Below are 27,642 nucleotides of genomic sequence, written 5' to 3' on the forward strand. Positions count from 1 at the left end.
GCCGATACTGGGAGTGTCTAGTGCTCTGAAACTGTCCTCAAAAGCAGGTAAGGACTCTAACGACTAATGGCCTTTTTCACCAGCAGTTCCACACTGCGCCAAGACAGCCATGCCTGTGCCTGCACCAATGGATCCAGTACCAAAGAGTCTTGTCAGAGCTCGGTATGCCCTTCTCAAAGATATGGCAATTTACACAGATCTGGAGTCACCAATCCTGTCAGAACTGGTGCTAGTGAGAGACATCACTGCACTGTTCATGTATCACTCACTGATCCCAAGCACTAGCGGACGTGTGGATACCCTGACACTGTCAGGGATCTGTTCACCTGATTACATCTCTGGCCAAGCCATCAAAAGGTAGCCAGTACTGATGGCTTCACCCTTCGAGTTTGATGACTCTTATTCTGAAGAAGAGCAGGAACCAGTACCTCTGGTTCCACCGATGGTCCATACTTTGCATGTCAACCCAGATGGGGCCTCCAGAGCTATTTGGGGATCCCTACATTCATGGGAATCTTACGTAATGACAAAGGATCAATGGTACCCACCATGGGATCTGCCCTTTATCACTGTGATCCCACCCACCTGCCTTACTGGAGTGCATGAGATCCTTACTGTAGTCCTACACTTTGAACACCATGGGTATTGCACTTATCAAAGAATACCAGTAGAAGAACTGCCCCTGGAGCAGGGAGAGGAACAAGAGGAGTCAGAGCAACTAAAGCAGCTGGTACTGCCGAATCAGCTTAAGACCTCTTCTTCAAAAGCAGTTCCAAGAGCTGCCAAAGAGGATCACAGACACCCTCCAGAACCTGCTGGAGGAGGTTCAGGATCCCCCACACAAGCTCCTGGTCATTCTCCAGTCGACAGCTACCTCCAAAGTAGCACTCATTATTAATTAGGCCATTTTGGAGACTACTAAAGACATCTGGCACACGCAGACCACTCTGACCCCGAAGGCGGCCAAAAAAGAAATACTTTATTCCTCTCTAACGGGTCAGACTATTTATTCTCTTATCAAACCTGAACTTTCTGGTGGTATAAGAAATCATGGAGTGGACCTGACTACAGCAGCCAAAACCTACTCCTTTTGGTTAAGGGTGCCAACAGATTAGATCTCTTTGGCAGAAAACTGTTTTGTCAGCCAGACTACTTTTTGATATTGCATACTACCAGCCATTTATGTCACCTTCGCCCCTTTTGGTGGTTTGCTTGTCCGTTTCCTTCCAGTGTGATGATACCTAACTTTGAATACTTGGGTCTGGATATCATCTCAAGTGTCTACACAGTAGACTCCTGTCTATTCCTTTCCTGTCCCTTTTCAGGGTCTCCTCTCATGAGAGGATTCTCAAACAGGAGGTAGACTATCTGATCCAGTTAGAGGATTCTTTGTGATCACAGATCACAGTATCTAGCTTTAACTCAGCCCTCAAACAACAGTCCAGTCCTGCTTGGTTCTTTTAGGCCACATGGCATCACGTAAGTATGTGACCCCTTTCACCAGGCTTCCCTGCACTGCCTTTAGGCCTGGCTGAAGATATTCTTTGTTCCTAACAGGGATTCCTTGGACAAGAGAATCTCACTTTCCAGCATAATAAAGATTTCAAGAAGGCAGACTTTAGCAAACTCAGGGACTTGGTTGGTAAGATCCTATGGGAAGCAAATCTAAGGGAAAAAGCAGTTCAAGAGAGTTGGCAGTTTTTCAGAGAGATACTATTAAGGGTACAAGAGCAAACTATCCCACTATGTAGGAAAGATAGGAAATATGGCAAGACACCACCCTGGCTTAACCAGAAGATCTTCAGTGATGTGAAACTAAACAGAGAGTCCTACAAAAAGTGGAAATTTGGTCAAATTACAAAAGGTAAATATAAACAAATAACAGAAGTATGTAGGGACAAAATTAGAAAGGCCAAGGAAACAAAGCTTGATTAAACTAGCTAGTTAGTAGCAATTGGACATCTAACTTAATGAATGTCGGTGAAAATGAGGTATGATCAGAGGCTAAAATAGGAAAGAAACAAGTTAAAAATTACTTAGATAAGTTAGATTTCTTTAAGTCATCAGTGCCTGATGAAATACATCTTAGAATATTCATAGAGCTGACTGAGGAGATATCTGAGCCATTAGCAATTATCTTTGAGAAATCATGGAAGACTGGAGAGATTCCAGAGGACTGGAAAGATCAATCATCTTAACTTCAGTACCCTGGAAAGATAATGGAACAAATAATTAAGCAATCAGTTTGCAAACCCCTTGAAGATAATAAGGAGATAAGCAACAGTCATCATGGATTTGTCAAGAACAAATTGCTCCATCCACACATTTACTAGGCACTGTTACCTGATTCTCTCAGTGGAGGATGCTTCTTTCGGTTCAGCAGTCCTCCAGACTGGGGTACAGAGCTCTTCCTCAAATCCCACATACATACTGGAGTCATCCACAGTGAATCCCCTTTGGGACCAGCATTCGAGAAAAAAGGGGTACTTACCTATCAGAAGCCTGCATCCCAAGAAAAGAGAAAAAATTGATAGGCAGGAGTTATAGACCAAGCTGGATGAGCAAGCATCTCAGAGAGGTGATTAAGAAAAAACAGCCTACAAGGAATGGAAGATGGGAGGGATCAGCAAGGAAAGCTACCTTATTGAGATCAGAACATGTAGGGATAAAGTGAGAAAGACCAAAAGCCATGTAGAGTTGGACCTTGCAAAGGGAGTTAAAACCAATAGTAAACGGTTCTATAGCCTTATAAATAAGAAGAAAACAAAGAAAGAAAGAAGTGAGACCATTAAACACTGAAGCTGGAGCGAAGGTTAAGGATAATCTAGGCATGGCCCAATATCTAAACAAATAATTTGCCTCAGTCTTCAATGATGCTAATGGGGAGCTTAGGGATAATGGTAGGATGACAAATGGGAATGAGGATATGGAGGTAGATCATGCCAAACCAACCTGATCTCCTTCTTTGAGAAAGTAACAGATTTTTTAGATAAAGGAAACACAGTGGATCTAATTTACCTCGATTTCAGTAAGGCATTTGATATGGTTCCAGATGGGGAATTATTAACTAAATAGAAAAGATGGGGATCAGTAGTGAAAATTGAAAGGTGAACAAGGTATTCCATTGCTGAGCATTGTGGAATAGACTCAATGGTGTCTTCAAAGACCATGGATTCGCGGTTTGGTAGGCTCTCAAAGTGCTCCTTCCAGTGGTGTTTAATGACCGCATAGTCCTTGAGGAGGATGGAGCCATCCTGGGAACATGAGGGGGTTGGGCCTTTGGAGATGGTTGAAAGAAGCTTCTCATGTCACCCTGGTCTACGAAACCCTGGACCTCAGAAGCCTTCTCTTGCTACCACTTATTTTTAATGTCACATAGCCTCCTTTGGACTTTGGCTTTGAGCCGTGATAAGTCGCACGTTTTCGATGGTTAGTGGAATCATTTTTCCAGTTACAGAATGCAATTCTTTTCTGTTGAATTAATGCTTGTTTTCATCAAAGCAGTCTTAGTACCGATAATGGAATATCCTATAGTTTCAGTACATGCACTGTGAATGGTATTTTTAAGATGATCCCAGTGTTCTTGAATGTCAATTATGTTATCAGGCAAATCAGAGAGTTTCTCAGACAGATATTGCTGGAACGTCTTGCAGCTGACTTGATCTTGAAGTGCTTTGATGTTATATCGCTTTTGCTTAGTTTTTGGGTGTTTGCGGTGTGGTGAAGGGAGCTGAGACTACATGATTGATCTTTACTCATGGATGATCTGTCCAACAGTGATCTGTACCTCTCATGGTTTGTGTTATATAGACATCAGAGTGATCTCGGGCTCTGATTGTAACATAGTCAAGGAGGTGCCAGTGTTTGAACCGAAGATGTTTCCAGGTGGTCTTAAATTTGTTACTCTGCCTAAAAATGGTATTTGTGATGAGTAGGTTTACATTTCCCACCCCTTCTTTGCCTATTGTGCCACTCCAGAGCTGAGAGTCCTCTCCGATTCTGGCATTGATCCTCTTGGGAGATTTCAGTTTGTCTGCCTTAGGTGTAGCCATGAGGACTCCATCGAGAGCACTATAAAACTGCTCCTTGTTGTCTTCCTCATCAAGTGTTTGGGCGTACGCATTGGTGACTGTGACATATTGGTTGTTGCTGAGCTTGAGCCAAAGAGTCATGAGATGCTCATTGATCCCCACAAGAAGCTCCAAAAGCCGACTGGCGATCTTATTTTTGATGGCAAAGCTAATCCCATGAATACTTCTCTCTTCAGGTGGATTTCCTTTCCAAAAGAAGGTACAACCACCTCCATCCTCTTGTAATTGGCCTTCATCAGCCCGGGTCATCTCACTAAGAGCTGCAGTGTCAATGTTGAGTCTTACCAGTTCACTGGCAGTTATGGCAGTTCTTCTTTCTGGGCATTCACTGTGCTGAGAGTTCATAAGGGTGCGGACATTCCAGGTGGTGAAATTCATTGTCTTATATCTCTTGTTTCGGCCATAGAGTTGAATGATCCCACTAGATGCAGCCATCCAGTTTGAAAAGTGTGAGACAGCCTATGTTTGGGGCACTTTTTCTAGCCCCCTCCTCATTTGGGGTGAGAAGAGGGGATCCTAAAAAGACCTGCTCAGTCACAGCCACTGCTGCCTGAAATGCACTTCTCTCTCATTGAAGCACAAGACGACTGTCACACAGCTGCCACCTGCGTGCAGATTTGTGACTAAAGACTGCCAGAAATCACTGCTCCTATCTTCACTGCCACTCCTTTCTTCCCCACTGCCGGTCTTTGTGTGGGTGTGAGCCCTTTGTCAGAGGCCTGTACGTGAAATCTTTTAACGTGGGGAGACCGGTGCATTGGCAGTGACCACACGTGACTCGACAGGAGGAAAACTCTTACCCAGCGGCAAGGAGATCCAGGACAACCAGGGGTCTCCCTCCTGCTGCAGCCCTCATCCGCCTTCACAGCTGCAGAGTATTAAAAGGTCCTCTATATGCACCTGATCCACCGTTGGGATCTTGTGAAGTTTGGACCACAGTTAGTCAGGAGCCTCACCTCAGAGCTGCTTACCAAGAGGGACCCTATCAGGAATATGAAAGCTCCAGACAATGTAGCTCCGAGGGTCTTTAGCACACACAAGCTCACCACCACAGCAAGGTTTTGGTCCATGAGAGAGGGCCACAACTGACATGATCTTCATGGCACGACAGATTCAGGAGAAGTGCAGAAAGCAACACCAGGAACTATTCAGGGCATTCATCAATCTAACCAAGCCCTTTGACTCTGTCAGTTGTGATGCTCTATGGAAGGTGCTGTGTAGGTTTGGCTGTCCACAGAAATTCATTTCCATCATCATACTACTCTATGATGGGATGACTGTCACCATTCTGAGACTGAACCATTCATCATTCACACTGGTGTCAAGCAAGGCTGTGTCATTGCTCCAGCACTCTTCTCCATTTACCTTGCCGAGATCCTGATTCTCATCCGTGATCACCTTCCTAATGGAGTTGGGATTGAGTATCGTATGGATGGTCAACTCCTCAATCTCTGACGTCTCCAAACAAAATCTAAGATCACAACAATTGGCATCAATGACCTTCTGTATGCAGATGACTGTCATTCTCGCACACGCAGAGCCTGCATACTACCCCCTAAACCTTTTTGCAGATGCCTATCATACCTGGGTCTCTCTCTCAACATCGGGAAAACCAAGGTAGTCTATCAGCCCTCATCTGCACAAACTATTCTTCGTACTCCTCAAATCATCATCACTGAAGAACCTCTGGAAAATGTGGATCATTTTCCATACCTTGGCAGCCACCTCTCCCGAACAGCCAACACTGACCCAGAAGTTGAATATAGGATCTGCTGTGCCAGCACATCCTTTGGAAGACTACTTAACGAGTCTTCAATGATAGGGATCTGCAAACAGGCACCAAGATCTTGGTTGATAAGGCAGTTGTCCCCCATCCTTCTCTGTGAGTGTGAGACCTGGGTAACCTACAGATGACATCTCAAGCAGCTGGAGTGGTTCCAACAGTGCTGCCTCAGGAGGGTTCTCAGGATCAGCTGGGAAGAGCGACACATTAACATGAACATTCTTTCTGCAGCCAACATCAGCAGTATAGAAGTGCAGGTGATGAAACACCAACTCTGCTGGGCTGTCCACTGTGTATGTATGCCTGACACTCGCCTCCCAAAGCAAGTACTCTTCTGTCAGTTAAGTCAGGGAAGAAGGGCTCGTGGAGGGCAGCAGAAGTGCTTCAAAAGTAACCTTAAAAAAGGAGGTATCAACCCAACAAACTGGGAGGACTCGACGCAGAACAGATCACAGTTGTGCCACACAATACACCAAGCCACAGCTCACTTTGAGGACAACAGACATGCTCATGAGACAGAGACAAAGGAGGAAAAAAAGGGCATAACTGTCCAGCCAACAACAGTGTCTCCTCCAAGATTACACCTGTCACTTCTGTGGGAAAATAACCCACCAATGAACCCCCGTTGGCAAACATCATCCTCCCATTGAGGGATAGCCGAAGATACCCAGTCCTGTGCTTATTTCTCTTCCACACGCATTGCCTTTAATTGAAATACATTGACTGAGCCTCTTAACTGATTATAGCTGATCTAAGGGATTTAACTTTGTCTCCATACTATCTTCTCACCCATCCAAAATAAGGCTTGCTTTACATTAGTGGCCAACCTAATTCAAACAGACATTTTGAGGATTTCATTAGGTAATGTTCAGCGCTTTGATGTATAGCAACAAGTATAGATCTAAAAGGCAGTATTGCTTAGTGGATAGCGCACAGGATGGCAACTCAGGAGATTTGGGTTCTATTCCCAGCTCTGCTGTTGGCCTGCTGTGTGACGTTGGGCAAATCACCTTCCTTCTCTGGGCCTCAGTTTCCCCATTTGTAAAATGTAGATAGCGATATATGAGAGCTAAATGATGATATTATTATTTTATTAAGAATGCCGGAGAGTCACAGAAGTCAAAATTGAACATGCTGGGTGTCTGATTGGGGAGGTGAGAATATCAGGTAAAAATATAAATATGTGTCAACAAATTTCACAAATTTGAAATAACATTTTAAATAAGCTATGTGTGCACTCATGCACATGCGTGTGTGAACATGAGTATTTAAAGAATCACATTTATCCTTAAGTCAGTTTTAAGGTATTTAGTTCTTTATGCCTCTGTGTAAAGTAATTCTGGGCTAGCGATAGTGTTCTGGAGACTTGAATCGCAGTATTTAACATTACTGTCCAGTGTCATCCCTAAACTATCTGGGACAGATCTTCAGCTGCTGAAAATTGATGTCTCCATTGTCTCTGTGGAGCACCAATGATTTATGGTAGGTGAGGGCCTTGCCCTCAGTGTTTAAGTGGCTATTGGCTTTGGTGCAGAAACACAGTACTACTCTTATTTTTGAATTGTATACCTTAATTTTGAAGAAGCAAAAGGGTAAGATGCGCACGGAAAAGAATCAGAGTGAATTGCAAAGAGGAGAGCAGAAGTAAAGAGATAAATACACAGAAAGAAGAGACGAACTGAGAAGAGACTATACTATACAGGAGATCGGAGAAGCTGATCTGGTGATACCTTCTTGCCTTAAACTTTATGACTCTATGAGAGTTAGGAAGATTAAAAATGAACACACACAGAAAAAGGAAAAAGCACCACAACAGTGGTCCAAATGCATTTGGTAACTTGGTCACCCACCTGAGTTTTTGGATTGTGCAGGCAGCTCTAATAACTCTTCCAGTTGTAGTATTCTAACCAAATAAAAATAAAATTAAAATAGTATAAAGTGACAGAACAAGTTCTGAGGTTCTGTAGCTTAAGTTTGCAGAAGACTGGGTTTTGTTATTACGAATAAGATATTTGAACCAGATTCTCTTGTGGGTACCTGTCCCTGTGACAGCACAGAAGAACCAGAAAGCAGACCCATTTGGCCATATGGAAATTCACCTAGTGTATGCAAGATGCAAGGCTCCCATGCCTGGCTCTTGCATACCTTCACTCCCCCGCTGCCCCATGCCCCCTGGAACTTGGACCTATGTTGTCAAGTAGTGTAGGGTAGAACAGGCTGGGGTCATAAAGCTGCACAGGATCTGGCTCTTTGACCATAGATTCAATATGGACCAAAACTTTATTATTATTCATTGATATTAATATAATAGTACCCCTAAAGGCCAAACAGGCTTGGAACCCCATTGTGCTAGACCAACGGTTCTCAAACTGTGGGTAAGGCCGATAAAGTGGGTCATAACCCTGTATTCATGGGGTTGCCAGGGCTAATGTAAGACTTGCTGGGGTTGAAGCCAAAGCCTGAGCCTCCTTTCCCAAGGTCGAAGCCCCCACCTGGGGTAGCAGAGCTCGTGCTTTGGCTTTGCCCCACCCACCCACACAAAAACAACCCCACACACAAAGCTCAGGCTTTGGTTACCCCTTCTGGGATTGTGTAGTAACTTTTGTTTTCAGAAGGGGGTTGCAGTGCAGTGAAGTTTGAGAACCCCTGGGCTAGACACTGTACAAACAATCTCTGCCCCTAAGAACTTTCAACGTAACAAAATAGACATAACAGGTGGATGAGAAGAACAAGCCGGCTGGGGAAACAAAAATAATTGGATGTGCACAGTTCTTCGTCAGCTCAAATACTGTAGATGCTGTGACAGAATTGGAGCTGCTCTGTAATAATTTATGAATACTGTATATTGACCTAGTTATTGGGATGGTCACTGTAAGAATATTAGAGACAAAGTAAGTGAAGTAATATCTTTTATTGGTCCAAGAGACTGAGTCACAGGGACACTGGGATATCTGAAGAAATTAGGCCTGCCTAGATTACCATCAGGGATGATAAGGCTTTAAGTAAGGCAGACATGCATGTCACCTATTTTAACATTCTTTTTCTCTAAGTGCTTTGTTCCCACAGTTTAAAATAAACAATAATTTTGTGTTGAGAACTGTTTTGTCACAAATTTGCACTGGTCAACATTCCTAAAGGGAAGAACTGCAGGTGCCAGAACTCACTCTGACCTGCTCAGTAACCACTACTGACACACTGGATACTATAGCCCAGAGTTTGGTCTAAGAATGGGAGAACTATGGAATTGCACCACAGGCTAGTTGAAGGCACCTTATGGGGTCCATTCAGAGAGACCAGAAAGGGCACAGAAGTGTAGCTAACCTTGTAATCGTGACAGATACATAGCTAGTAAAATACGGACACAAAACAGATATTTGCCTATGATTACAGCTCAGGCCCTGTACAATTCAATCATTCACTTATCTGCTGCTCACTTCTTATTCTACACACAGTCCAGAAACAGCAGTGGCTGTCCAAAACATCATTTTGGACCTTTGTGGGTTTTTTCCATAAAACTAATAATGTTCTTGCACTGCATTTGTTGTGAATGGCGAATCATTTACCTTATTACAAGTTAACAATTTTTTTGCCTGGAAATAACAAATTACACTTGAGCAAACATTTCATATACCAGACCAAATCTAACTACCGTGTCTTTTGTCTGCAGATGACTTAATTGCCTAATAGCCTATTGTACAGTCTTTGCTCTTGCCAATGTAGTTGAGAGTGGCCATTCCTAGTTGGCAACCTCAAGCACAGGAAAGAGACAAGTTATTACCATAAATAGGGGAAGCTCTTGGGGTTTCATGTTCGGTGCATGAATTTCATTGTTCGTGATTGTCCTGTCTCCTTCAGATTACTTAATGCACTATGTTATACTCCTAGCCTCACTCTGTACTATGGTCTGTATGAGTAAAATTGTTGTTGTTCAAAGTGTGTAAAGCACTATGCTCTCTCAGATTGGGACTGAAGGTAGAGAGTTTGTCCTGTATCCAAAAGTACCAGTTGCTGGATAGTGGTCAGCTTTGAGAATCTTCTTGGAAAATCCCTCTGCAGTACCACTACACTCAGACTCCTCTACGACTCTGAGTTCGGAAGGAATGTAACGTTGCACAAGTTAAAAAAGACAAGCAAACAAACTTGGCAATTGCTAGGATACTAAATCAGTTAATAAAATGTATATGTCTTTACTCTCAACTGTAAAAAAGGGATTGGTAGCATTTAGGTTTAAAGGCTATTGCTTAAGGACTTCTTTTGTGCTTTGTGTGCAGGTATATGTCTCGAGTCCATGGTATGCATCCAAAAGAGACCACACGTCAGTTGAGCTTAGCAGTGAAGGATGGTCTTATTGTTGAAACCCTGACTGTGGGATGTAAGGGATCAAAAGCTGGTATTGAACAAGAAGGATACTGGTTGCCAGGAGATGAGATTGTGAGTATAATATCTAGAAGAAATTAAATCATGTTTCCTGGTATATTGACATGGAGCCTATTTGAATTTCCATTAAAAGTTATTTATAGATGATCGTTGATGTCACTTGTGAACAATGAAATAATGTTTCACAAGCACAGTTTTACTGTTTAAATCTTGCACTGAAAAGATTTTTTTTTTAAGTCCTCCCTGTTCCATAGAAATCCTGCCTTATAGGGCTCTGCATCTGCTGCCATGGAACACTGTCTGTGGCTTTACACAGGTTTGCTCATTTACTCCTTCTGTGACATAACTTCACCTCTCCTATGGTCATATGTGAAGATTTTCAACACAAACCTTACTGGTCTCACTTTGACTCCTCTGACATCTTCAGAGATCCAGAGTGATCCTTAAAGGAATATATCTTTTTAAAAGATTGTATTTTAAAAGGAGAGTGTTGATTTGAGGGTGTTTGAATCTGAGGGGAAAAAATTAGCTCTTTTCAGGGAAAAATTGTATTTATATACCCCCCAGATAATGCAACAATAACAAAATCTGTGTTATACCAGATGTCTGGAAATCTATCATGGTATAATTTTTTAGCTATAAGCCTCCAAAAATTGGTTCAGGAAATGTATACGGTGACTAAACCTAATTAATCAGGTTGAAAGACTAGCTTGGCTGTTCATAATATTTCTAAATTCCTGCCTAAAAAATTGCTGTGTTTTTAAAGAGAGGATGGTAAATATGTAGGTGCAAAATGTGAGATACATGCTGTTGTTAACTGTTATTCTGAATACCTTTCTTTTTATTTCTTAGCAATGAAGTAGCTTTAAAAAATATCAAAAGTCTCACAATGGCCTCTGTCTTTATGATTCATTCAAACAATTCTGGTACTTCTGCTACTTCAGTAGCAACAACTAATTAACAAAAACTGGACCCAGTCATGCAACACTCCTCATGCAAACTCATAACAGGTCATTGGAGTTTCATACAAAAGCTCTATCTTCACTGCAGAGTTAAGGCAAGTTACCTACTCTAGAGTTAGTCAAATGAGAGTGGCCACCCTGCAAAATAACACTGGAACTGCCCAGAGTGATTGAATTAGTAGCACAGAGTGTTTGTGTTTACAGCTGATGGGTTGTGTGTATCTCCTGACAGGTCAGCCAACGTGAGTTAAGGGTTTTCTGTGTGGATGGGACTTGAATTAAGGGCAACAATCAAGTTAACTCAGCAGTAAAGATAAGCCCTACAGAGGGCTTGTAGAAGCTATGTTGGCATGAAATGGAGCTACTGTATATATGTTGGAAGAATTATATACAAACAGAGCCATATTGATGCAAACAGAGCCATATTGATTTCTGTTCCAGACAAACAGAAATGTCTTAGCTGCAGATCCTGTAAATGGCTTAACATGCTAAACTCCACTGACCTCACTAGAAACTGAGGGCAATTAGGCCTTGCAGTATCAGATTGTAAGAGTATGTCTGCATTGCGATAGACTCACAGCACAGCTGCAGCTGGCCCAGTCAGTTGAGTCAGGCTCATGGGGCTTGGATTGTGGGGTGTTAAAATTCCAGGGTAGACATTCGGGCTTGGTCTGGAGCCCAGGCTTTGATACCCTTCCCCCTCGCGGACTTGCAGAGCCCAAACTCTAGACAGAGCCCAAACGTCTACACGGCAATTTTATAGCTTCACAGCCCAAGCCCTGCGAGTGTAAGTCAGCTAACCCAGGCTCTGAGACTTGGTGCCACGGGCTTTTTATTGCGGTCTAAACATATCCTTAGAAACTGATGGAAAACTTGTTGAAGTCAATATGCATCACACCCAGTCAGTAAAGAAAAATTGTTTCAAGGGGTTAACGAAGAAAACTCACTCCCAGATATAAAAAATTGCTTTATATGTCTTTTAGCCTTTCCATTTTACAAACTTTAAGCCTAAGTTTAGACACCTAAATCTATATGAAAGCACAAATAAATGTTCTGAGCTTCAGAGATGCTAAGCACCCACACCTCCCTCTTATATAGGTGCCTAACCATGGATAGATGTGGCCTAACCTGAGGCAACCAGGTTAGAGCATGTTGGCCTTAGTGCATAATGTGGACTGATCACTTTTCAAGTTAAAAATAATAGTAATAATAAGAAAACAAATCATACAGATTATGTAACAGCTACTATGCATGGACAAAAGGTTTTGTTTGATAACCTACAGCATTAGTTTGCTGATCTGTATCAACTTAATTGCTTTATCGGGTAGACTGACATAAACTCTGGTAAAACTCTTCCTAATAATGTTATGTCAATGATTGGGTTATTCTGTGAAAAGGTTAAATTCTTTCATACAGTGCTTGAAGGTTCCATCATAGATCAGTGGTTCACAACTTCAGGGGTACTCTATGAAGTTTTATGAAGCTGTGTTAATATGACACTTCAAGCAAACTTCAGTGCATTTAGAAACAATGTGCAAAGACCTGAAATAGAACTGCCAAGATGCATGGAGGGGTTGTGGTTATGGAGAGGTTCTTGCTTCACAGGTGACCTTTTTGTGGTAATGTTTAAAAAAAGAAATAAAAATAACTTTTGTTAAAATGACACTAGTGTTCTGAAAAACTGACAAGAACAAGGACTTTCAGATTTAAACATCAGTGAAAAATGTTCTCTCTCACATATAAAAATTTATTTAAGATCCCACATGAATAACAAAGCATGACTCAGTGGACAACAATTCTAAAAGTTGGTACCTACAACAAATTAATCATGTGAAAGGGGCAATTGCACTTGTAATGCCTTGGTATGTCCAGTTACCCATTTTGCTTGCTTACTGGGCATCAACGCAAATGGTGTGGATCTAACATAGCAGCTTTTTCAAAATGCATACTCATATTACACATAAATACAGTTGTAAACAAAATAGGTGATAATCATTTCCTCATTTACTTATTTGCCAGGATCTTAATTCAGAATTCTGGATTTCCACTGCTACAGTTGATGGCACTAATGCCTAACTGAGTGTAGTACCTTGCCTTGTTTTAGGCTCCTGTGTTATCATCACCTTTTGCAGAAGAACTCAGGTAATAGTAGTTTACAGTTCACCACTAAAACATTATTTCTCTTCTTAACACAAGTGCCTGGTAAATAATATGTACTCTTCTCAATGCTAGCCACAACAGGCTATGTTAAGAGTAGCAGTAACACATAATATACATATAATAATATTTTCCTACATCACAGCGGTGTTGAGGATTATTTAGTTAAAATGCACTGAAGTCCCCAAATGAAAAGTGCCATATAAATGCAAAGTAAGCACCTTATTTGTTATTAACAAGACTGAGTTTTCTTGGTTTTGTTGATTTAGGAAACATGTTGACATTAGTTTAAATCCTTAACGATAGTAGTTCCAGTGATTTGGTTACTGTCAATGGATAACACAATATGGAAACACAATTCTTGGCCAAAAAGAATTAACGATTAAATGTTAATTTAGTTAAGCAGTATACTTTGGTCGTTCGTATCCTGAAAAGATAGTGGTCTGGATCATCCCTGATGTATCTCATTGAAGTCAATGGAATTACACTAGAAATACATTTTGCTCTGTGATTCTAGATACGGTTCTTAAAGATGATGTGCCATGCTTATTAAAAAGCCACACTCCTTTTACTGAAGATTTAAAGCAGTTAATAAAAGTCATACACATTTTGTAAAATGTTTTACAAATGGTTTTCATAGAGGCTATTTTTAATGCTTTAAATTTTAACTCTTTTCTACAGGGTTAACGAGCCGTAAGACCAAATGGGCCCATAGAGAGAGATTCTCTATTAAAAAATAAATTTACATTTATTGATAAAGCCAAACAATACTATTTTTACCTTAAAATGGAGATGTGTTATTGGAAAAGGTCTGGTTTGTGCACTTGCCTGGCAACTGCAGCTCAGTTCACACCACTACCGGGGTTTGAAGTTGTTGTGTAGTGGCCAGATTCTCTGGTGGTGTAACTAGGGGAGGCCCCACAACGGATTGTAGTGCTTTGTGCCATTTCACTGTTCTGCAGACAGTGGAGGCAGGAAGAAGGCAATGTTCTTGAAATGTCTCTCTTTTTTATACAAGGGACTGGCCGGCTGATTGTGCTCAGTTAATTGCTGCCTCCAGCAGATGGAGACAGCTCTCTTGGGTGGCTAAGCCTGTTTTTTCTGGTCCTCTTTTCTCAGAAATAGATACCTGCAAGAGTGACATGGCAAGAAATAATGTTGTCCTTTTCAGTCCTCTTGCAACACCTCCAGACCACTTCCTCTCACACCTTTTCCTTCTTGTCAGTGGAGTGTTAGTTTAATGGAGAGTGCTTTTGGAGGGGAGGCAGCTCGCTAGCCGCAGTGTTTCAAGCATACAGTAGGAAAGTGAAAACCATGAGATTTTTCTCATGCATCCAGTCTTGCTAACTCGCTTCTGGGTTTTTCTGACATTTGAAATAATTATTGAAATCATATATTTGTATCTGGAAAATAATGTTACTTATTCAAAGTGACTTCAGATAACTTTCAGTCTCAAGTAAGCCTGGACAAAATCAATTTCTTTAATCTTCCTCTGCTTTCTTTACCATCACTTTCACAGCTGCTATGACTAATTCTTGTAGCATTGTCAAAAGCCCTGAGATTTTCAAGACAATTCTAAGAGTCTGAGGTAACCCCAAAAAGATTGATCATTAGGCCAAATGCATGAGGCTAAGGTAGTATGATTTCTTGCTATGTCACACTTGCAGGGATCAGTTTCTGAGAAAAGAGGACTCTAGTTGTGACCTGTTTTAAATGACCTTGGATGAAGCAGAGACCATCCTACTTGCCAGACCTGTAGGAACTGCTTCAAGTTTTTGCAGTGAGCCGATACTGGCAGTTCAAGCCTTCTTGTTGGACTGGCTGTAGCAGCTTGCACCTCCACGAATGTGCAAGTAATTCTTGTTACTGCTCTCTACAGAAAGGGGCAGAATGGGATTGAGCCTGTTGTTCAGCAGGATGCAGTCTTCTTTAGACTGTTTCCTGATGCTGGATTGTAACTAGACTTCCCTCCACTTTGGGGCCAAGTTTAGTTCTCAGCTAAGTACAATGGTCCTTTTGGAGCTTAAATAGAGAAAGTGAAAGCATAAGCCAACTCTTTGATTCAGGCAACCTTGGTTGCAGCGTGGGTGTGCTTTCAGTTGCATGTGCCTCACTACCTTACTGACATATCTAGAACTATTGCTGTAGGCATGTTCTTATTCTCATTTTGGCTTCTTAGCCATTGGTCTGACTGGATGGTGGCCACGCGGGACAGGATCTCTTCTGGGGAGAGCCCACTTTGGGTACAGTGTGTCACGTGGCTGCTATCTGGTGGGTTGAAAGGAATTTCCTGTTTCTCTAAGTCATCTCTGTTCTGTGGAATCTGAAGTCTGGGGTGGGAATGGCTGATCTGAAGCCAGATCTAGTCATGGAAATGGTATCTGCAGCAGTCAGCTTGTGGTGGAAACTTTCCATATGGCCTCCCAGTTAAATGGGAAAGTAGAGATGTTCTTCATATTTGGTGACATGGTAACTTGAAGTGTGGATGCTCTCACTCACTCTTGGAACCTCAACTTAGCATGTATCTTTCACCTTCTTTCCCTGCTTGGCAAAGCCTTTCGGAGAACTATGAAGTTCAGGCAAAGTGTCAAGTCAAGTTCAAGCCGAGAGGTCTAGGCTTCTGGAGCTGTTGAATCTCCCTCTAGATCACTCTCTGTCTTTCCATCATGTAAGACCTTCCAGATCAATTTACTGGAGGGATCTCAACCACATAAGTCTAGTGTATCTGAAGAGAAAGAGATTTCCCAAGTGGGTGATTTCCATGCTGTTGCAAATACTGAACCCAAAGCATTTTCATGGACCTGTGTTGGGACAGGAAGTTAAATCCTTTTAGATGTGACATTCCTGATTTACATGCCTTTGAGGATGGGCTGGTTAAAGACTTGAACACCAGCTCCCAGAATATCCAAGCATCAGTCATTTTGGCCTAAAGAAGCACGGTAGAACTCTGTGAATTCCGACCTGATGGGTGAGATATTTTAGAATTGCTGATACACTAAAGCCAAGACCCACTCCCTTGTAGACATGCAGGACCTTAGCATGGAGCTAAACACATACACAAGTGCTCCTTCTGAACCCATGAAAGGGGTCTCAAGGAAAGCCTTCAACATTAAAACTGCCTTTCCAGCGGCCATCCATTCTTCCAGTAAAGTGGGGGAATATTGAGACCTCCTGTGCAGGGATCCTCATCACAATATAGTACAGTAAAAAGAAAGCCTATTCTCCATTTCCTTTCCAGATTATTTCCCCTTTCCATTTGGTTCAAGAGTGTTTCATTTCCTTATTGTGTCCATTCCCACAACATAGGAAAGAAAATGCCTGCATATAATCACAATAGCCTCTAAAGTTTCAGTGCCATGTTGGACTTGAGACTGTGTGAAGGAAGCACACACTGCTGGGAAGTTCTTCCTTCTATCATGAATCGTTCTAGAACATCCATCTCTACCCCTTCAGCTAAGAGAGGAGGTGTTTTCTCTGTAAAACTGTGTAAGACATCTCCTTGAGCATCTATACTGCTTTTCTTAGCTTTGGAAACTCTGCTTTTAGTAGGTCAATCCTGCATGTTGTAATTTGTTAGTGTCTCATTTCTTCTTGAAAATTGGTACCCATTCTGTCTGTCTTGGAGTTGGAGTCTGGTGTTGGAGTTTTCATATCCCATGGGTTGTCTGTGCTGGTTTGAGGGACTTTGGGGAATGATAGGTGCTGATTTGAGAATAGATTTTTCATACTGGTGCATAAGGGTGTAATCAGGTAACTTTGGTTGACATTAATGACTGTTCCATGGCTCTGCCATTTATGTACTTGTTCTGAAAATGAGCATCTTGGTTTCTTCCTTTTCCTCTGTGCCAGCCCAGACACCTTACTCTGTTTTTACTATGTTTGTGGAGCTGTGACTCCATACATTTCTGGGAGTGTTGTATCTTAATATAATTTTATATTGGAGGCTGGGTGAAACCTTACTGAAGCTGGTGGGTGTAACCGCTGCCCCTGATTCAGGATAAATATAAAAAGTGGGGCTGTCGATCGTTTGCAATTAACTCAAAAAATTAATCACAACTTTAATTGCACTGTTAAACAATAGAATACCAATTGAAATTTATTAAATATTTTGGATGTTTTTCTACATTTTCAAATATATTAGTTTCAGTTACAACACAGAATACAAAGTGTACAGTGCTCACTTTATATTATTTTTATTACAAATATTTGCACTGCAAAAATGATAAAAGATAGTGTTTTTCAGTTCACCTCATACAAGTACTGTAGTACAATCTCTTTATAGTGGAAGTGCAAATTACAAATGTATATATATTTTTTGTTACATAACTGCGCTCAAAAACAAAACAATGTAAAACGTTAGAGCCTACAAGTCCACTCAGTCCTACTTCTTGTTCAGCTAATCGCTAAGACAAATAAGTTTATTTACATTTAATGGAGAGAATGCTGTCTGCTTCTTATTTACAGTGTCACCTGAAAGTGAGAACAGGTATTCACATGGCATTTCTGTATCCGGCATTGCAAGGTATTTACATGCCAGATATGCTAAACATTTGTATGCCCCTTCATGCCTTGGCCAGTATTCCAGAGAACATGCTTCCATACTAATGACATGCATTAAAAAAATAATGTGTTAATTAAATTTGTGACTGAACTCCTTGGGGGAGAATTGTATGTCTCCTGCTCTGTGGTACCTGTTATCTGAGATACATGTCATGTTATAGCAGTCTCGGATGATGACCCAGCATGTTGTTCATTTTAACAACACTTTCACTGCAGATTTGACAAAATGCAAAGAAGGTACTAATGTGAGATTTCTAAAGATAGCTATAGCACCCGACCCAATATTGAAGACTTTGAAGTGCCTTCCAAAGTCCGAGAGAGACGAGGTGTGGAATATACTTTCAGAAGTTTTAAAAGAGCAACACTCCGATGCAGAAACTACCCAAACCACCAAAAAAGAAAATCAACCTTCTCCTGGTGGCATCTGACTCACATGATGAAAATGAACATTCATCGGTCTGCTCTGCTTTGGATCGTTATTGAGCAGAATCCATCATCAGCATGGATGCATGTCCCCTGGAATGGTGGTTGAAGTATGAAGGGACATATGAATCTTTAGCACATCTGGCGCATAAATATCTTGCAATGCTGGCTACACTGTTCTCACTTTCAGGTGACGTAAACAAGAAGCAGACAGCATTGTCTCCTGCACATGTAAACAAACTTTTGTAAGCTCTATAGTTTTACATTGTTTTATTCTTGAATGCAGTTATTTTTTGTGCATAATTCTACATTTGTAAGTTAAACTTTCATGGTAAAGATATTGCACTACAGCACTTGCATTAAGTGAATTGAAAAATACTTTTTTTATTTTTACAGTGCAAATATTTATAATAGAAAATAAATACAAAGTGAGCACTATACACTGTATTCTGTGTTGAAATTGAAATCGATATATTTGTAAATGTAGAAAACATCCAAAAATATTTAAATAAATGGGTATTCTATTATTGTTCAACAGTGCGATTAATCGCGATTATTTTTTTAATTGCTTGACAGCCCTAATAAAAAGCAATAGGACTTGAACAATAGGAACTACCACCCAAAACTCAGGTCACATGCAAGGCCAGTCAGGAATCTGAACTATGTGGATGGAGTAGGGGCTGAAAGGGTGTTGTTCGAGGGAGCTGTGTGTATGAGGAAAGCAGCAGAAACACCATAGAAGCACACAACGAAGGCAGCAAGGAATCTCCAGAGACAGCTAGAGAAGCACTTGTAGCATGACCTCGAAAAAAAGCCAAAGGAGAGAGCTTTTGGGTAGAGTGCTGGCTGGAAAGACGTTTGGAACTTCAAGCAAAGAAACTGTCTCCTGTTGTTTGATTCCTACTGTGTTTAGGGAAACAGACCTTCTTTTTAAATAAACAGGATTGTATCAAAGAGATACATGACTCCATCATCAATTTCTCTTCATAATGGAAACAGTCAGCAAGACCCCTCAGTTTTACTAACGGCTTGGGTCAAAAGGGGTAGCAATAATTTGTAAGTCTTGGGAAGTCTGTAACAGAGCAGGATCAACCAGCAGAGTCCCTTTCTAGGGAAGTTTCATCACTACAGCTTTGCTTCCCCCCTCCCCCCTTTTCATTTGCTGATTGAATCACTTGTACCTGTTGTCTGAGCTAACATTAAAGGACTTTGGGAAATCAAATTAACAGGTAAGAAATTACCAAAGTTAATAAAATATACTGGTTATGTAAAGGAAAGGTGACCCCTTTTGACAAAAATCTCTGGAAAATGGGGTAACCACACATTTATTTTCGTATTACGGCTTCATATAAAAGCTTAGCACCAGAGTGATTATGACTAAATACTAGTTCTGTGCCTTTTTTTGTTAATTCACTGTTTTGTTTTATATACTTTTTGCTTTAATTATGACTGCTGTTTCTTTTCACTTACCAATATATGGAATTGGTCTAATAGTTACAATGGTGATGCCTGGTTACTGTTATTTGTACTGTCAATATATACTACACATCTCCTACTTAATGGTATGTTAATTATACTGGAGACTGACACATTATCCAAATTACAGATTACCTATTTCAGTTATAACTAAGTAAATCTCCTTTAGTAATGAACAGGCATTTCTCTCTCATGTACATTTGCCTTATAATGAACATTTTCTTCATACACTGAAATTTATTCTCACCATGACAACAAATATATACTTTATTCAACAGAAGAGACTAAGACATGCTGACTCACTCTGTTCCCTTGAGTTTAGCTATATTTAAAATGTCAGATGTTCTGGATAGCCTGACATTTTTGTCCCATGTTATTTTTCTGGGGTTCAGGTGTAAATTTGGGTATTTGCATTAAGAAAGTCACCAAAGCCTAAGTAAGACAGAACACGTGAAAGTGAATCCACCCCTTGGTTGTCCCTTGTGCCAAATTCTGCATGTTGCTGGGATTGCCTTCCTTCAAGGTGCTGAGCACACTCAAGTCCTTTGACTTCAATGCAAAGTCACCTTTATGATGTAGAATTCAGTTAATTTTAATATAAAATATCAATGCAAGAGAGTAACAGAACACCACACCATCCCATCCAGTTCTGCATAGCATAATACAATCTTTGCCTGTTAAATACAGCCTGCAATGTATACATTTGCTGTCCTGCTAATGCATGCATCTGCAAGTCAAGGAACAGCTGAATAAAATGAACATATGTTGTGTTATATCTAAGCTATGTAACTTTACTGCCAAATCAGCTCCCTCTTGCGGGCAGTGGCCAGTCACTGGGTGCCAGTAAACTAGTGAACTTGAGCAGTGGGGCAGCTGCTGGATGGGGATTCCTTTTTTCTGTTAGTGCAATGACCCAGGAGGTTTCCCTTGCTACTCATTAGAAAAAAATATATTGGCAAATTGTGTACTTGCAGTGGAATCCTGGTTCATTCCAAGTGGCCCCCATTAATTTGTATCATCTTGTATTTCATAAGCAGATCAAAAGGACTATGAATGTTATTTGTAAAGCAACAGCACAACTGCTGATAATACACAGTAAATAGGGCATTTCCCTAATTTGCCAAAGAATTTACACCAGTACAGTAAATTATATGATGTGACAGCCATGTTTTTCCCCATGCCCATTTGGTTTTCATATCTGAGTGCTCATTTTAGTTCCTCTAACATTTTTGGATATGTCAGAGGTTACATGCTGCTGGGTTTGGGGGTTTTATGTTTTGTTTTGTTTTCTGTTTTTGTTTTTTTTCCCTAAAGTAGTATAAGTGCATGAGACAGTTTTTGGTAGCACACTAAAATGTGATGAAAATGCTAGTTGATAAGGTAGTATGCAAAATTTATAGGAGGAAATGTATGCAAACGGATGGTAGAAGCGACTATATGATTTCCCCATCACCATGTTTGAATTGCTTCTAGACTGTATATATCCTGATTATAAGATGGATTACAGTATAGATACCAAGATGTTTTGTTTTTTTATTTTGAAAGGCCTACAGTATGCAGCCTTTCTCCCGGACAACAGCAAAAAACAAGGTGAACAACTTTTGCACTATGTGGTCTTAAATTCTGTTATTTTCTGTTATTTTCTGGTACATTCTCTTTCATTAGGATAGTTTAGATTACTGCATCTTATTTTTAGAGTTATTTTATTTATCACACCATCATCATCCTTATCACTTCCAGATCTGAGTTTAGCCAACACTGTGTACTTATAGTTTCATTTATTGGTTACTCACATGTTAAACCTGAAGATGTATACTTGCAATGGTGGCCCTTTAATCAGTCATTTTTGTAGTGGGTAATGACACCTGGTGGTTAACTTCGTAAATGCAGACTAAGCTGTGTTTGTTCTTGGCTCTATGTTAAGAACTTGTACCTGTTGTGACAAGAACATTGGCCGTCAGACTTTATTTATATAACTCTAGTTTCCTTCAAGGGAAATATGTTGGGGGCCAGAATCTGCTTCCATTTACTGCCATGCAAATCAACTGAAGAAAACGAGGTTTCACTGCTGTTAGAGGAGAATTTATGTGTAACTTGACTGTTGAAGCCAATAGTGTATTTTTCACAAGAGACATTTTGCCTTTTATTTATTTGTTTTTAAAATAATGAATCCTGTATATAAAAATGAGTTTTATTTTATATATACATGCACCTTATGTACTTCAATTAACTGAAAATACCTTCTAAAAAAGGACGAAAAGTACAGAGGGATTTGTTTTTAAAACCCTGTAGTGGGAATTCTACCATTTGCCGCTGTTTTATTTAAGGTCATACATGATTTTTGGCTTGGCCATATCCTTTTTATTCCCAGCAAGTGTATTTGACCCTGGTCATAAAACCTTGCATTCAATTGGCAGTATATTTCCACATAAATGGCACATCTGGAATATACTAAAGTATTTCGTTCTTTCAATATTGTGAACTACCTAATCCTGTGGTAAAGTACTTTCCCATCAGTAACCACAGCAAATGGACTTGAGTCATCTTGATTTTTATTTAGGAAAATCTTTGATCAAAAGCTAATTCTCTCTCTTCCTTAGCTGGCCTTCTTGCTATGGATGAAGTTTTGCAAAGTTACATAAAGAGGAATAGTATTATAGGGAATGGAAAATGTACGCAAATTGATGTTTCATTTTGATATCTCTTTGTTAGTGTAGTAGCGAATCAAATACTCTGAAGTATATTGCTATTGTGCTTTAGTGGGAGGGGCTTGGTATAGTGAGTATACTGTGTGTAGACATCATAACAAAATCTAATTTATCAGAGCTGAGGTCCACACATTTTGAAAATTAGATCCAGTGAGTAAAAAAACAAAAGTCTTATTACATCCTGAGCTACAGATATGGACAACATGTTAATATTTTCATCCCCAAGGTTCTGAATTCAAAGAGAATTTGATGAAGGTTAAAAAAACTACTGTCCTGTTATTTTGGCATTAATACTATGTGTTCTGGGGTGTAGGAGACCTGGGTTTGGGATCACCATTGCGTCCAAGGGTGTTTTCTACTCAGGTGGGTCATGGAGACAATATAGTAATTCTTCAGGGACAAGGAAATGATAACTGCCGCTTGCTGTATAAACATCTCCTACTCAGCAACAGTGGAGATGCTGTGTTGGAGGAGGTCACTCACATGCAAGGAATAAAGTGACAGTAGTTCCCAGGCATGGAGAAATGAAGTCAGGATTCTGAGGACTCTGGACCAGCCTTGGTCGGACTAGATGTGGTGAGAATGTCTTTTCCAACAGTTGATGGGCAATACTAGCACCACCTCCACAAGATGAGGGTAAAAATCATTTGGTCAGAGTTAATCAGAGTAATTCTTTCAAAGAAATGAAAATCAATTGAAAAGTGCAGTGTTTGCCATTGAAGGGAATCAGAGTGATATCTGAGCTTTGGAAGTTATTTTCTGTTCTAAGTATAGGGGAAACTGTGCATTTCAGATAACATTGGCAAATGTAAAACATTTAATGGAGACCACTAGAAATTCTGTCTATTTTAGTATTGTAGACTCCTGGGGATAAATTCTGGATCGTGTCACATGTATGCTCCTCTCATTGACGTCAGTGAGGATTACACACATGTATCAGAGGTCAGAATTTGGCACTTGAGGCTACATTTTCAAGGAAGAATGTATCAAAACAAATCTGTGTATCAGTAGAATCACATTTTTATCTTCCAGGCAGTACTCCAGGAATAATCCTAGTAATGTCCAGCACTGCAGATAAAACTTTTTTCTTTCTGAATTGTATGGGGATGGCTCGTCAGACATTTTTATTTAACTAATAGGTTCATCATTTTATGTATGCTTTGTAATTCACACTTTAGAATTGAAAACTTGTCATTTCTGATAGTGTAGAAGACTTTTAAGCACCACACTTCAGTAATTTATGTTAGAAAATACACCACATCTTTGAAAAGGGAAAAGAGAACACTGATCTGCAATTTGTTAAGGTCCAGTGCTAAGCACAAATGTTTGTTTGGGTAGTCTAACAATTAAGTATCTTAAATAAAAGGTTAATAGGTTATATCATACAAGACTAGAACCAAAAAAAAAAATTTTATTGTGGAGATTTTTAATGTATAGTTTGGGACATAGCTCCTATTTGGGTTTGTGTTACTAACCAGACATTAAAAGAAATAAAGGCTAGTATTTATATTATGTTTAAGAATAGTGTGTTACATTAATGAAGTTCTTTTAGTATATAGGTTTTTATTCCTGGTTTTTAAACACAAATGAGGTACAGTACACTTCTTTAAATGTTTATAATGTCTAACTGCTTCTGGACTTTAAGAAGTATCAATTTTGTTCTTAGTTGCTGCAGATAATGACAATATCATACCAAATTATTTTGTATTTTTTGTAGGACTGGGAAACAGAAAATCATGACTGGTATTGTTTTGAATGCCATTTGCCTGGAGAGGTGTTGATATGTGACCTGTGTTTTCGTGTGTATCATTCCAAGTGTTTGTCTGATGAGTTCAGGCTTAGAGACAGCAGTAGTCACTGGCAGTGCCCAGTTTGCAGGGTGAGTACCTATGAGCTTTAATGTGCTGATTAGAGGGTTGATATTCATTAATAGTTTGATTAAGGTGGCACAGATGGTCTGGCCAGGTTAATGGATTAAGTATTGCCTATCGAAACAATGATACATACATAGTGTGCCTGTGCAAACATTCCAAAACACTGTGCATATAGATGACTACCTTTTTGAAGATCCTTTGAAGGAAGTTTGCATAACGCTTAAACAGACGAATATAATGCTTCCTCACTATAAGCTTTTCTTGTATTTCTGAATGCTAATGTGGTTTTCAGCCCTGAGGAGTAAATTCATTCTGTGTAAGCATCTTGCTGTGAAGTATATAATCCATATACTTCCTAGGAACTCCTTATAGAGAGGTTTCACTGTATTTAGACAAAACTTTTATATCTTCGATACTGCCCCTTTTGTACCCATTAAATATTTTGAATTGCACCCTGTCCACTTCTGTCAGATCCTGAGGTAGCTTCTGCTATTGTTGATAAATGATCTGTGGGAAGAGGGAATGGAAATGAAAACTATATCTTTTGGGAAAGACCAAATGAAATAGTCAGGTAGGTATTTAGGTAGATTTCATAATTCTATTTTTCCCCTTTAATCTTTATTTATTTATATGAATGCCTACAGTATACTGTGTTGGAGTGTATGTAGAAAAGTGTGTATGTATGAGTGTAATGTATGATTCAGTTTATTATGGAAATGAGCATATAAAATACTGTTCAAGATGCTATTTATTTTATTGATAGTCATTTTAAATATAGTGTATTTTTCCTGAACCATAATGTGAATATTTGCAGTTTAATGATCATGTTATTAAGGCTTTTACTTTATTGGAATAAAATTATACATTATAAAAACCAGAGGCATACTAGAGCAGCTTTGAAAAAAGTGGGATGAAATCCTGGCCCTATTGAAGACAGGGCAGTGTTCCCATTGGCTGCAGTAGGGCCAGGATTTCACCCATAGCTTCTGCATATTACTTTTCTTTTCAAGGTTTTGTCCTTTTGAGCATGGTGGGACGAGAGTAGTTTTTATGTGTATTACAGGAATGGGCAGGAATGTTGTCTACATGCCATTAGGCAAACCTAAACAGCCAAGCCACGCTATTGCTTGTTGGCACCTGGTCTTGAATTAGCCAGCTGTATCCCCTTACTGTTAGTATTCCTGCATACACTCAAAGAGTGGGGCAAAGGGCACATTCTGAGCCGTAGTTAAGTGGAGGGAAAACTACATCTGAATTCTTAAAAGAGGAACTACTGGTGCAGAAAGCATTTAACATTACTACTTGCTTTGTGGCACTGGGATTCTGAAAGCAAGATTAGATTCCCTAGATGCGTGTTTGGAGCCAGATCTTGTACAGTGAGCCAACCCTGAGATGGTCTCTGCTGCAGAGATGTGGGTGCCCACTCTCTTTATGCTGCAGAGAAGCTGTTGGAGGCCACATAGTTATTAGGGTTGCTTCTTTAAAAGTCAAGCACATTTTTCTTACTTGTGACTTGACGATCATCTGGATGCTAATTGTAAAAAGCAACACTTTCTGATTCATTGAGTCAGGGCAGACTGAGAGCTGCTGTTGGCTTCTGGAAGTGTAAGGTAACCAAGTCAGCACAAATAAGAGAGTGAAATGGAAAGAAAGGAAGCGGGAGGGAAAGATAATTAAGAGTAATAAAAAATAAAAGCATGTTAATACTTTCCATATGAACATACAGAGTGTATCTCAAAAATGGCACTTGTGTGGCATTTGCCTGTAGAGGACAATATATTCTGCATTACTTAGCATTTAATTTCACCACTCAGGGGAATGCAACCCAGAGCAATTCTACAATCCTTGGAATTTTCAAATAGATTTTTTAAATCACATAACAAACACACACATAACTCACAGATGCAGTTAAATTTAGATATACTAGACAAAATCCCAAACTCCGCTCCAGACTGAGGTTGTTTAACTGGGGAGCAGGAGAGTACAAAGATGACTTACAGCCATTTTCTTCCCCCTGTCATCTGCTGTGATATGACCACTGTCGCATCAGAGGGTCTGGTTCACTATCCACTGTATGCAAATAGATGGGGCAGCCAGTTTTGAGGTACATTTTACTTTCATCCTGGAATCTTGAATTCCATTGGTTTATGCTGAGGATTTTAAACAAACATTTACCTCGAAGAAAATATTTTGAAACTCATCCTCTCTTCCATGAGTGATGTGCACTTGTGCCTACTGGTCCATTTTTTATCTCCTTTAGACCACATGATTCATTTGGTGATTCATTCATTTTCTGACCCTGAGACCTTGCAGCTCACTCACTGGCCACAGGTGACTATCAACCTCTTTCCCAAAAGACTTCCATTTTATAGTCCGAATACCACTTCCCCCCCTCAACAGCACTACTTACTTGCTTGCTTTCTGCTTAACCAGACTTTCTTCCCACCCACCTCAATTCTGCACAGTGGACTAGTGGGTCCTCCCCAGACTCTGAAGGCAAGAGGGAGATTGAATTGCTGTCCAGTCTTGCACACCTGGTGACACTCTATTCTAATTTTACTTTAAAAGAGACAGAGAGAGAGAGAGAGCATCCTCAAAATCATAATAGTTTAGAGTGCCCTGGCTGATGTCAAAAGGACATAACAGAGCTTAACTATCTTGTGAAAGGGCAGAGGGGTTTACTTTGCAATGTCAGCAGTAAATTCAAGAAAAATATTAGCTGGGACAAAAAATGTGTATGTCTAATAATATTTCACTCTAATGCCATTGCACAGAATCTTTCACATCCAAAACTCTCACAGCTCTTTAGAAAGAAGACGGGAAAGTGTGTTTTGAAACAAAATATATTGGATAAATAATCTAAGAACACTTCATTCTTATTAAAAGGTTTCCCATGTAATGCTGCCCAGGTCACCGAGTCTTTGGACTGTTCATCACACAGTTTCTGGGTGTGATACTTCAGTTGCCCAATGCAGGTTTATTTTGTCCACCTGTTTGCTCCAGAAACATTTTACAAAGGACACCGTGAAGGATTTTTCATAATTTTAAAGTATTTTTCACTCCACAATGTTTGTTACAGTTCCTTGGAAGCTTGGCTCTGAAATTTGTTTTCTTTCCATTGAGTGCTGAGCTTCTGGCCCCTTTATTTTAAAGAACCACTGTGAATATTTGGGGTAATACTACATAGCTTTCAGCATTGGTAAGAGGATACAGAGTCAGGCATAGGGTTCA

The 27,642-nt window shown here is 40.0% G+C and overlaps 1 protein-coding gene across 9 annotated transcripts in view; it reads left to right on the top strand.

Annotated features, from left to right (window-relative positions):
* The window catches only part of ZMYND11 (zinc finger MYND-type containing 11), a 146,164-nt gene that overhangs the window by 87,849 nt on the left and 30,673 nt on the right, over window positions 1-27,642 (top strand). For 5 of the 9 annotated variants that reach the window (XM_075062205.1, XM_032806330.2, XM_032806326.2 and 2 more), the window contains 3 exons: window positions 10,146-10,305; window positions 21,375-21,419; window positions 24,255-24,416. In XM_075062205.1, coding sequence (XP_074918306.1) covers window positions 10,146-10,305; window positions 21,375-21,419; window positions 24,255-24,416 — 367 coding nt within the window. The remainder of the gene's footprint in view (window positions 1-10,145; window positions 10,306-21,374; window positions 21,420-24,254; window positions 24,417-27,642) is intronic. The other 4 variants (XM_075062206.1, XM_032806331.2, XM_075062207.1 and 1 more) reach the window with 2 other exon arrangements.

The sequence above is a fragment of the Chelonoidis abingdonii genome, chromosome 2 (assembly GCF_003597395.2).
Source record: "Chelonoidis abingdonii isolate Lonesome George chromosome 2, CheloAbing_2.0, whole genome shotgun sequence".
NCBI classification, from domain to species: Eukaryota; Metazoa; Chordata; order Testudines; family Testudinidae; genus Chelonoidis; species Chelonoidis abingdonii.